Source organism: Centroberyx affinis, unplaced genomic scaffold, assembly GCF_046629955.1.
Source record: "Centroberyx affinis isolate AG114_WGS23_722 - 3 ecotype Tasmania unplaced genomic scaffold, CSIRO-AGI_Caff_v1 ptg001735l_1, whole genome shotgun sequence".
NCBI lineage: Eukaryota > Metazoa > Chordata > Actinopteri > Beryciformes > Berycidae > Centroberyx > Centroberyx affinis.
The window spans coordinates 86,712-99,492 of record NW_027280140.1 but is presented as its reverse complement, the minus strand read 5'-3'; the positions used below and the strand labels follow the sequence as shown (position 1 = coordinate 99,492).

Genomic DNA, 12,781 nt, shown 5'->3' with positions numbered 1-12,781 from the left:
AACCAGTTTGAGGATCAAATTGAAGAACGCTTCTCTACAGAAGCGACACCCATCTCTCCCCAAAGCAACCAAAAGCACACAACAGAGACAAAATCTTTATTTTAACCTTTATTTGATGTTTTAATGATGAGAGACATTTGGTAATTACTGTTTTGACAGCGTATTCCCTATATTTATCAAAGAAACTACCATTATATAATTTGAATGAATCTCTCTTGATATAACTGGAACATGGGACTGGGAGAACTTTTAGGGTGTAGGAAGAATTCTGCATAAAAATGATCTTACGCCAGTATAGAATATGGACCATTAATGAATGCCATTCAAAACAATTTCTGAGGTTTCAAAGTAAATGCAAATCATTATCCTGCTACTGCCAGATATGAAAATATGTAAGGTGCAGTGTTAAGTGACTTTCTCCTGCCCAGTTTCCCCCAATTTAAACATTAGGCTACAATTCCTAATTCTTGTGTAACTGTACACCACAGTCTGCCCCTTTAAACACAGCTCTTGCCCTTCAGCCTGCCACACTCTGCACTGCCCCAGTGATATTTGTGAGCAGATCTGAGCACCAGGCTGTCCTGTGCTAAACTTAGCCGTGACAGTAGCACTTCTCATCACAACATACTCTCCAGACCAGCAGGTTACAATGGGACCCTGGGTGGACGGTGTCGAGTTACCGCAGATGCTGCTGTATTTCACGAGCAACACTGGCAAAACAAGGTGAGTGTACGCACCGAATCCTTAACAGCAACTGGGGTATAATCTTGTTATTGGATTAGTGTGTTTTCTAAGGACTGTAAAATCTGTCACTGTGCTCGTCCTGTGCCTTGGTTGCAGCATGTGCAGCACATTTGTTAACTGCTATGGCATGAGAAAAAAACAGCTGTCTCTACTGTACCACCCTCCTTTAGGTTCCCCATATTTGAAGAATTATCACAGTTGTATATACAATTTGGGGTTAGCCATTTATGTCAAAAAACAGTCATATTTAAATGAGAATAATTCACATTTTTCAACACTAATAAACAATACTTGTATTTTCTAAAAGGTGTAGCATGAAGCTGTCTGTCCTCAACAGGCTGCACTGAGCTGATTGGTGTCTTGTCTATTGAATCTGCTCATCTGACTCCCTCCAATCTGTCATTTGTAGATTTAGACTTTAAGACTGCAGCTTTTTCTGTCTTTCACTCTGTCTACACTTTACCTTGGTATTCTTCTCTGTCACGATGGGCATCTATAGCTCTGCCCTCATTCCTGGTAAGCCTTGTGACTATTGTTATTACACCTGTTGCAGCATAATTTGAGCATGCTTGAATACTGCATGTTTAAGGCTGAATGTCAATGCAGGCTGTGGAATCATGAAAATGTGAATGATACTTAGGCTTATTGTTGAAATGAATGAGCTAGGCCTACATGCTCTATAATGGACTCAAAGTTATAATAGATTCTACACGAGGCCAGGCTTGTTTTAACATTTATTCTCCATTTCTCTCCAAGACACTGAAGAGTTTGATTCAATTGTGTCAGTGACGGAGAAGCTGAATGAGCAGGCAGCTCATGTTGCAGATGAGAGATTACAGTCAGAGCTTCCGACTTTGGGAAGTATACATTTATACTAGTTCTGCAATATTATGAATTGCTAGCACAAGATATCACTGTGTGTAGAAATCAAGCTATTACATTATTCAATTAGTCAGTTTAATAGTTCATTATAATGGGACTCATTATGTGAAAAGAGTCCCTTTGGTCCAGTCCCTTTCGTAGAGCATGTAGATTACTCACTCTGCTGTGTGTCCCATCTGTCCTTGGGATAAATTTAACTTTTTTGAGCAGGCCATTGTAGGTGACATATGCACACAGCCACATAGCAGGATATCCAAAGTGACTCTTTACTTAAAACAAGGTTAAAGCAGTACTTCCCCTGTAATATATCTGAACTATATTTAAATTTTTTTAGTTACAACCAAATTGTTACTGACGTACCCAAAGACCATGTTGAACATCGTCATTGGAGGATCAATTACATCAAATATATAGTTCATACACGGGTGAAAATGCCCCTTACATAGATGTCTATCAGATGTCTCAAACTAGAATTGACTTACAGGTAACACTCACGATGGAGGTGGAAAGAAAAGATACTAAAGAAAAGAGAGAGGAGCTGGATTCCCTCTCTTCAACACTACAAGAAAACACTCAGGCAACATGTAACAATGAGTCTGTCCTACCTGTAAGTATAAAGAAAAATCTATGGGCTATATATCTGTACACATTCTCTCCACATGGCACTATTTTGCTATTAGCATGACAGTAAAGAATTGCTTCAGAATTTTCCCAAGCTGTTTTGTCAGCTTGTAACAACAAGTTGTTCTGCACAGACGGTTGAAACCAAAACCAGCTTGCCTACAAAGTCCTTCGGTTCCTTCCCCCGCACCAGTGCTGCCCATCCCTTCTCCACTCTGTCACCTGAGGCTCTGTCTGCTGTCCTGCGTCCCGCCCCGCCCCCATGCCTCACTTCCGACCCCAAGCCCGGCAGAAATCCAGCTGCACCAAACCTGGAACAACTGCAGACGGAGCTGAAAGATCTGAAGGACGAGTTGGAACTGATGAAGAGTCAGCATAAGTAAGTTTGTCTCTGTCCAGGGGCGTAGCTAGGAATTATGGGGCCTATGCACAGGATCTATGCTCCACTTTCCTCTTATCCCCACACCACCATTATTATTCCAACTATGACAAACATCTATGTCCACCCAGCCACAACTCAAACACACCTCCACACATTTGTTTACAGATCAATTGTTGAGCACATCCCTAGTTGAAATAATGAGTTTTGAGCCCTAACCTGACAGCGCTAATCAGTTGTCATAACCCAATTTGTAATACCCCATTCAAAATCTGTCCAGGGAGTACAGCATTTTTTAAAATCTACTCAGGAAAATACCTGGCCAAATTGTATTCCTGCTTGTTCCAGTTTGTCTCAGATCACACAACAGTTGCTGTGTCATATTTTTGAGAAGGTTTTGTTTGCAGTTTTGTAGATTTCAACCAAACCATGTTTCAGAATCAGAGCAATGTGAAATAAATGTATAATATATATTATATAATATATAATATAATATATATATATATATATATATTTCTTAGAAGTCTTCGATGTTTATTTGTTTTCTGCATTAGTGTGTCAGTAGACTGCTGTTTATTGTCAATTTTTGATATTCAGAAACTTTTCATTTCATTAGTTTTGAAAGCATCTTCGCTTTATGGATTTCTTTGACATATGGTCAAAGACTTTTGCACAGTACTGTGCAAAAGTCTTAGGCACCCATGATTTTTTATATAAATTTTGTCTTAGATGTTTATTTATTTGTTTTCTGCATTAGTGTATCAGTAGAATGCTCTTCATAGTATTTTTTTTTATTTTTAGATACTTTTCATTTCATTATTTTAGAAAGCATCTTTGCATCACAGAATTTTTTACATGTGCCTAAGTCTTTTGCACATATTGATATTGTATATGTACAGTATATACACTTGACAACCACAAAAGTCATTTTAGTCCAGGTGCCCCAGTCTCTGTCTACACATGACAAGCTGAATGGCATCAATGCAGGGATGGAATATGAAGATATAGCTCACTAGCCCAGCTGCACTATTAAGCCGCCATCTTAATGCTTTCTCCGTTAGCCTCCATCAAGATTCTAGCTTGGAAGGGTAAACTATTAGCCACATGTTAGTGGGCAACTGAAATTCCCATCCCTGCATCAGTGCCTTTGTTAAGGTTTCATATGGAGAATTCTTGGTTGCACTAATTTGACAACATCTTGTGTTTTTAGCAAAGAGATTAAACTGCTGATGAATGAGCTAGATGAGGAGAAAAAGATTCGCTTGACATTACAGGTATGGCCTGAACATGAAGGCGTCTGTACAGTTTAGTTGTAAAATCTGTAAATAGTTTACACTATCAATTTTATGGCAGGTATTTACTGCTTTTTTACTTATACACTGTTTGTCATGTCTGTGTTTTTTGTTGCACTATGAACTTTAATACTTGTCAAACAATGTATTTGTAACCGTTATCTAAGTGTGACGTCATAGAAGGTCACGCAAAAGAAGGATTTATTGCCCCTTTTTTTTTGGACATTATGTTGTGCTTCAAAATACTACTGAAATTCTTGAAATTGGAAATCTGCAACCTCAAAATATGATACAATAATAATAGAATTTCTGTAAAATATGTTTTAAAAAGAGTATTTGGGCTGAACCACCTTCAGGTTAAAATATTGCACTTCATATCATACAGCAACTGTACTCATGGTTTGAATGTTTCCTTCTGTGTCAGATGGAGATGCAACGCATGAAGAAGCGCATGTCTAAATGAGCTGAACAGAGAACATCACCATCAACAAAGTCAAGAGATCTTTATTTAAGAAACCAAAGAATGAGGTCCAACTGTGTACTGGCCTGTGATAAAGGTTTTTATTTTTTTAAAAAGGTAACAAAAAAACACAAAAAAAGATCATCCTTGAAAAATATCTGACTCATTGAAAAATATGTTTATCTAAGATGTAGGGATTTTTAAAAAATATATTTCCTGTGATTTCTTTTTTAAATAAAATAAATACTGATATCTTTGAGGTTTTAAGGCAGTTTCAAAGTTAATCCTACTATCCTACTATAAAATGAGGAAAACTCTGTCCTTCTGTCTGTCTGTCTGCATCCACTTTGCTCCTCAATGGGTTGGCCAATCAATCGGAAACTGCACATGGGCATTGAGCATTGGCATAGGCAGGGACTGACGAAGCAGATTTTTCCATTTTCCCAAATTTACGCTGTTAAACCAGAATTCATGTGTTGCCGTTGGATTTGAAACAGCTCTAACAATATTTGTGAACAGCTCTTTCCAAGGCTCTCCAATGAAACAAGGCTCTAATCTGCAGTGTCACTCAGAGACAAAAACATTTTGACAATGAATTGGAGAGAGAGTGCTTACAGATATAAAACAGAAAATGTTAACATAAATAACAACTTTTAAAATCAGCATAGGTGTTGTAGCTGCATCAACAAAGTCAGTATCACATTCACTGTGATTCATCGTCAGCATTTTTTTCCCCAATGACATCATCTCTACATTTTTCTTCTAGCTTTGAGGTGATTCATTCTTGTTCAAATATATGAATTAAGATGAAATCGTCTAATTTTGCCCTACGAGCAAAACACACAAATTCTGTTTTGGGGCAAAATTACTCTCTAAAAATGATGATTACTTTTTTGTGCATTCCATCACCAGTCATCACATTCTGTTGTCTCATCACAAATCATCACATTTTGTCAATAAATAGTTTGATATCAAGTCCGTGCTTCGACATGCTATTCTTCAATCCTCACACGTTTCCTGTAATAAATCCTGGAGGGACAGAACAGTCTGCTGAATCTCGTTCTGTGGGTGTGAAATGTTGATTTTGGCTCAGAAGTTGGACTCTTCACAGGGAATAGGTCTGAAGGTTCTTTCTTTGTTCTCCTCTAGAAGGATGTCATATCGACATAGAGGCCTGGATGAGACAAAGAGATACAGAGCAGGTCATATGAAGTTCAATTTCCCGCATAATCCTCATCATGATCAAAGTGGTGATATCCTCTAACGCATAAACACATAAACATTATGTAAAGTGTAGCACTGATGTTCCAGATAGTGACTGACTCTGTGGGATTACGGCAGAAATCTAACTTCATACAAGTCACATATGACTAGCTGTCTGTAGCTACATCTAGATTCCCAAATATGAACACAACATTTAGCACAGAAAAAAAAGTAAAGTGAGAGAGAGTTTTATCAATGACTGACATTATTTAAAATGTGTGAAACTCTCTTTGTAATAAGGGTAGAGTTAAGAGAAGTATGACTTTACCTGCTAGTTGAGAATAGCTAAAATAATACATTAACTAGGTCAAATTTGTGAATATATTACACAATAGTTTCACAAAACAATTATGTCCTTGTGTACCTGTCCTTCTGTTCCAGATGTGTGAGACGGATTCGGAGAACACGCAGCTTATATTTGTGCTTGAGTGCATTCCCAGTGGAGAATTTGATGGAGACCTTTTTCACCGACTGAAGGTCTTTGTCAAACTGGGCCAACAACTGGGTCGCTGTGTACTTCTTGAACTTTGATGCTTTACTAAAAGGAGAGAAAAAAAAGATTTCTGAGAGAGAGGAAACGGTAAAACAGTCCTAGTGGAATATTGGTACTTTGAGGCTTTAATGAAGAATGAAGGAAGACTTACTGGTTGATCATTGCCTCTGCTACTTTACCATCACTGTGCAGTTTAATAGTAATGTAGCCCCAGCTTGCCTCCTGATTCCATGTCACTATATCCACCCTGTAGTTTGTCCCTGCAAGAGGATATGAAGACTTTAACTCCAAAATGAGATAATAAACTTGAACCTCTTCTTGGAAAATGATCGCTGGCATAAAAGTGCAACTCAACATGGAAGATTATTGAAGTTATCGTTCATCTTTGGTTACAAAACAATAGCACTTCTGCAGATGAAATCATCCTTCTGAATGAAATATTGACTAATGAATTTCAGGTAGCAATTATTTTTTAATATGGATATATACAGTAGCATTTTTTTAAATTAAACTCTTCATACGCACATAGAAGATAACTTCTTTGCCAGTTTCTAAAGAATCAATCAAAGAAATTTTTGTGTTAATATTTCCAGTAGGTTTTCCATTGATGAGATTTATAGAACGTTAATAATCATCCATTAAGAAAGTAAGTCACTATCAACTTTCACATCTCTTCTTACAACATATTTTCTTTTTACAGACTTTTGTATTTTCGTTTTTTGTGCTTTTTATTTTTAATTCTTTTATTTCTTTTATTTACAGGATGCATCTTACTTTTTTTTTGCAGCACTAAGCACTAAAGTATTTCCTGTTTTTAGAAAGGTCTTAGTACGAAGTTTATCCATTTGACAGTCTGGAAGCCCTCTTTCACATTTTTTTTGCATAATATAAAAAATTCTAATTTGTCTTTCAATGTGTTCCCTTAGTCATAACTAATGTACTGCATATATACCACATTTATATTTGAAATTATTAATTAAATTTCAAATAACAAATTGACATTGATCTTAAAAGGTATGTCTTATGTGCTTCCATCCTATTATTGATTAGTATTTAGTACTTACTGCAGAATGGAGACTCTTTATTGGTGGTGAAGAAAGCCTTTGTTGGCTGTAACTTCACTAGGGCGTCTCGCCACTCTGTGACATCATAACCTGGAAGTGAGTGTGACAGCTTTGTCAGCTCAACAAACCTTTGAAGAAAAGTGTTTCATTCAAAGATACATCCATCTTGGTGAAAAAATAAATAAATAATGAGCACACTCTAATTACTCTTTACTTCATTATCCATGTCATCAATTCCTTTGTAAGAGTAGAAGTTATATTTTTCAAATGGTGTTTATCTTGTTTTGTAATGAAACAAATATCTAACTTTCACAATAAATGTATATGTGCATTTTAATACACAATTTAGTACTGTGCATAAGCTTGATGAAGGCATTGATTTTGAGAGTGGAGATGATGAAGAAGGAGTGTTTGTGTTTTTCATTCAACTAATGGACAATCTTGTGCCAACCGAAGACAGGGCATCCAGCAGCACTGAACTGATCACAGTCCATGCAGCGTCCATCCAGGAAGTCTGTGTAGGAGGAGCAGGGGAAAGCCCTGCTGGTGCAGATCCGTGTCAGAGAGTCAAGGAAGAGTAACACTGATCTCTGGTGGTCACATTTAAAATAGGCTCCTCCTAAACAGGGTGGGAAAAAAAAAATTGAAGTGGATTATTGCTACATTGTTCAATTTCTTACAACATGAATCACCATGAAACTGAAACCATGACTCAAACATACGGCTGTTAAGGAACTAGTTTTGAGATCTTACATGTTTCATCATCGGTTAAAAGAGGTGTGACACCCTCTACAATGAAGTACCTCTTTACAAAATCAGTCACTGTAGATGAATCGACAGTTTGTTGGTAATCTTTGTATTTTTAATTTTTCTCTCATAATCTTAATGACCTTACCAGAAAAGATGGTCTTTGGGCAGCCAGGTTGGTCTGTTCCTCCATTAGCATAGAAATCAATGTGACCTAGAGGCTTTCTGAAGCCCAATGCTGTAAAATGCGCAGTTGACACATTATATAACAATAACAATGACAACAACATTACTAATTTTATTTACATAACTTGTATACATACAGTATATACAGTATATACACGTTTCCAAAAACAGAAACACAAATAATACATTTTTAAAGAGTTTACAAATAGGGATGGGACGATATATTGAAATTTAATATATTGCAATACATTTACTTTTATTTATTACCTTGTATTGTGGTTGTATCAAATCATAAACCCCATGTTGAGTATCAAATCATATTGTCCCATCCCAATTTACAAAGCATTACAAATCAGTGATATTGCATTTCAGCTTAGCTTACCATCTATGTCTGTGTGTAAGACATCCACAAACTCTGCATCAGTGGGGTCCAGCCGCTCCTCTGGGGGCTTGTCGGTGAACTGAGGCCCAGCAGGATCCAGAGCTGGAAACATTAGATCATTAGGCCTCAACAGAGCTTGAAGTTTATTCCCAAACCCAACAGAACCCAGACCCAGTGGGTTGGGTAGGCTGAATCTTTCACTTAATTGTCTGGGTTTGGGTCATGGTTAGTTTAAAAGCTATTACCGCCAGCACAGCTACCACCTGGCCTCTCGATCTCATCCCCTTCTCCAAACTGTTACTGCTGATCTGCCCCCTTTCTTGATTACTGTCAAGTCCTGGATGTGTACCATCTGTCTTCAAGTGAGCTAGAGTTACTCCTCAAGAAACAAACCTTTGACCCATCTGACAAGTCAAAAATTACAGACGAGTATTGTTCCTTTCATTTCTTTCCAAAACCCTTGAACATGCTGCCTCTACCCACCTTTCTTGAAATCTCTCACAGAATAGCATGTTGGATCCCAACCAGTTTGGCTTCACAGCATCCCATTCAATGTAACTGCGCTCCTTGCTGTTACAGAAGCAGTCCACACCACTAGTTCTGCTTCTCTCTCCTTGGTCCTTTAATATCTGATGCTGCTTTGCCACCCTTGCTGACCTCAAAATCTCTGGGTCTGCACTGCACTACTCTCATACCTGACTGACTTCTCTTACAAGGTAATGTGAAGAGGGTTTCCGCCTTCATCATGTACTCTCTCCACTAGGATTTTCCGGGATTCATCAAGACTGAGCTTCTCTTTTTCTCTGACAAATCCTGTCCGCTGCAAAACATCTTGATCACCATTGACTCCTGCCCAGACAGCAAAACCCTGGTGTGGTTGTGTGAAGTCCACAACTCACAAAGCTTAACCTATAGTCACATTTACTGTGAGTCGCTCTCAATAAGTATGTCTGCTAAATACAAATGAACGAATAAAATGTAAATTAACAAAGTGTTGAATCTGTTATGTCATCATGACGCAAAACCTGGAGCTCCTTCATTTGACATATTTGTTTATGGCTTCAGGTCCAAATGCACTTCATTTCATTATAGTCCTAACGGTTTGGCAATGAATTGAAAACTGTGGCCATTTCCGCATAACATAAATGTTATGCGGAAAGAGAAAAGAAGCTGAAGGATTTGTCTCCTGATGACATCAACAAGAAACCTAACTCTTGTTTCCAGCTTTGAGAGAAACATGTTACTGCTCACAAATCTAGACAAAAGTATTCAAGATCATCGATATATAATTATTCAGATTTTTATTTCTGACTCAGATCTTGCTCATCCCTATGTGCCTGTTTAACAAAAATATACATACACACACACACATATACTCTTACCTGTAATTCTTCCAATTTTCCCTTTCAGGTTAGCGCCTACAAAGCCTGATATGTGAGCTCCAAGACTGATTCCAATCATGTGGATGGAGCTCAGAGAGGCACCATGTTCCTGAAAAGATCAAACGGTCATTTGTCTTGTTACACAGAGAGTAGCAGCACAGTCTTTAATAGATATGTTTTTACTTTTTGTGCAAGGGGGAATTTCCATCTAGCAAGACAAAAGAGAAGCAGAGAGGAATCAATGAAGTGCCACAGCGGGAAATTTATTATTTTCATCCACACAGTGTCAAACACATCTCATACCTGCATCTTTTCAATGAAAGCTGTAAGATTGTCTGCTGCCTTGTGTGTGTTCTCCACCACCTTAAAGTAGTTTAGATTAGTGGCTCCGTAGTTCCAGTCCACCACCACAATATTCATGTCTTTCCTTTCCAGGAGCAGCTGTATGATCTTTTCCATCCACGCTGGCGGAGACCCAGTGGGCCGATATCCATGAATGACAAAGGTGGTGGGTCTGGAGAAGTTGAAGTTGGGATGGGCCGACAGGTTGGAGTGGGACAGCTGTCTACCGCAGGTTGCATTGGCCCTGGTGTACAGCAACAACCGCATTTTTAGGTTGGTTCCAATGATTGAGTGATGGATATCTAGATCTGTAAATTCATCACATCTCTGGGCTGGATGTGGGGGTGAGAGTAAAAGGAGGGCAGAGAGAGAAAGAGAGATGGAGGGGTGGAGGTGGACAAAGAAAGGAAGGAACAGGAAATTAGACTTGACCATATCAACCTTAATAGCCACTGTTATTGCTCAAGAAAGGTTGCATGACCTTTAATAATGGCCTTAACCACCAAAAATCCACACTGATAATTACAAATTTACATACATGACATAGTCAGTGTGGGAGTATTGTTGTTTGAGGATGAAATTTTCTGGCACAATTTCACCCTATGGTGAAAATGCATGGGATGGGCAAGTTAGACTGGGAAAGCTGAAATTCCAGCAACACTTAAAATAGTAAAATTAACACATTTTGGCACATGGCCTTTGTCTGGGTTTGTAAACCAATTCATCCAAGATATCTAAATACAAAAAAATATACTAAAACCAATTAATATAATTCACAGCCAATAGACTACTGATGCATACAGTCTCATGGACCCATAGAAAAGCATGAGGAGGTGGTCATGTGACAAACCATAAGCACACACATCTGTTACAACCCATGGCTGGCACCATCATTGAGGTCAGCTGGAGAATCAGTTCCCAGTCAAAAACAGCACAGAAATGACCCGTGTCTATTAGATTCTGCTGAGATGGCCAAGTGGCAGAAATGCCATCAGCTGTTCTCAGCCACTGTTGCCCAAGAGCTGTGGCTTTGGAAGTCGTCACGTAGGCCACTTACCGACACATGCCGTTTTTCTAATGAATCTTAATTCTCAGTACTGCAAGTGTTGGAATTTCCTCTTTCCAACAAGTACTGTTGCCCAATATCTTCCAGTAAAAATGTACATGGGACTTAGATCATGTGTGTGCGAGCGCACGCGTGTACATACATGCACAAGGCTAAGATGTATATCAGAGTTTTAGGTTTGAGGCCGTACCTTTGCATACTTGAATAGTTATCAGCAAGAGTGGTGTCAGATATTGCCAAAGGAACATGCTTGAGACTAGCAGTGTGCAAAGAATCTGCAGACAGAAAGAGTCATTAGAGAAAGAGAGTCAGAGCATTATTTAAAATACATGAAATAATTCAATTAAAAGAGAGCATGAGATATTCAACACACACACAAACACACACACACACACACACACACACAAAACACTCACACATACTATACTCATGCATAACAAAACAGATACCAAAAGGAATGCTCTAAATAACAAAACAGATACCAAAAGGAATGCTCTAAATATAACCAATCAATGGAACTTGAAACCACTGAGGACATATTTCAACATGATCACTCAGTTGGAAAAAGCCAATATCACGCAATTGAACAATCACTCCAGAAAAAAACAGGGTGCGACATCCAGTGAACACCAAACATGCTGGGATACAAATCCAATGTGGTTGGTTTGATCTCCCGTTGGCTGTCTCTCAGATTATGGCAGGTTGCCTCAAGAATAAACACAGATTGTGTTTTTCTCCCAAAATGCATCGGATCATGGAACTATCAGCGGTGTCAAATTCATTGTCTTTCTTTCATTTTGGGGAAGAACTTTGCTGTGACACTTTTCTCCATCTCTCCTTGGGGACAAGAGATCGGAGTTTTACTTAAACAAGCATTTCTCAGAGGCAGAGATAAACTTCAGCTAGTTAGCTAGCCTGCTGATCTGCCAAGATCATAAATGTCATATATGAATGAATGAGAAAAGAAATAAGCCATTGCCATTTATAAAATTTATTTATATTTTGACAAGAGTTCCATCTTTACCAACTTGTTCTCTGAAAAACTGTGATTTTTTGGCTCAGCCCAGTGAGGTTTAACTCAACCAATGAGATTTTTTTCTGCCTGAAGAGCAGCTCTGCCTCTGGGAAATGTTTGTATAACTAAAACTCCAATGTGCAGCAAACACAACCTGTCTTCCTTTGGCAGTCAGATCTGCCAGTGACGGACAGTTTCTTCTGCAAGGCTGTACACGGTCAGTGTCTTCCTCAGTTTTAACATTTAACATGTTCAGATTTGAGAAGCATGAGAGGCATAATGAAGCTGCAATGTAGTAAGAGCCTTACCTTTGCTGTGGGACAAGTGTTTCCTGGCCTGGTGTGTTAACGGTCCAGAATATTTTGGGTACTCCTCAGCTTGTAACTGCACAGTATGACGGTGTTCACTCCAGGAAGTGAGAAGAAGAACAGCCAAGCAATACTCTCCCACCCTCTTACTCTCA

At 38.5% G+C, this 12,781-nt stretch overlaps 2 protein-coding genes across 2 annotated transcripts; one reads left to right on the top strand and one right to left on the bottom strand.

The window, feature by feature from the left end:
* Window positions 1–616: 616 nt before the first annotated feature.
* Window positions 617–4,469, top strand: LOC139651950 (SH3 domain-containing kinase-binding protein 1-like). Its single transcript, XM_071528852.1, has 5 exons — window positions 617–723; window positions 2,111–2,233; window positions 2,382–2,626; window positions 3,837–3,900; window positions 4,343–4,469. Exons 2-5 carry the CDS (start codon window positions 2,123–2,125, stop codon window positions 4,379–4,381), a joined length of 459 nt encoding a protein of 152 aa, XP_071384953.1. The 5' UTR covers window positions 617–723; window positions 2,111–2,122; the 3' UTR covers window positions 4,382–4,469.
* Window positions 4,470–5,413: 944 nt separating this feature from the next.
* On the bottom strand, window positions 5,414–12,736 carry lipia (lipase, member Ia). Its single transcript, XM_071528850.1, has 11 exons — window positions 12,627–12,736; window positions 11,494–11,578; window positions 10,199–10,569; window positions 9,896–10,004; window positions 8,514–8,615; window positions 8,094–8,183; window positions 7,650–7,817; window positions 7,199–7,288; window positions 6,286–6,394; window positions 6,006–6,179; window positions 5,414–5,552 (listed from the first exon to the last, which is right to left on the bottom strand). Exons 2-11 carry the CDS (start codon window positions 11,549–11,551, stop codon window positions 5,468–5,470), a joined length of 1,356 nt encoding a protein of 451 aa, XP_071384951.1. The 5' UTR covers window positions 11,552–11,578; window positions 12,627–12,736; the 3' UTR covers window positions 5,414–5,467.
* Between the last annotated feature and the right edge of the window lie 45 nt (window positions 12,737–12,781).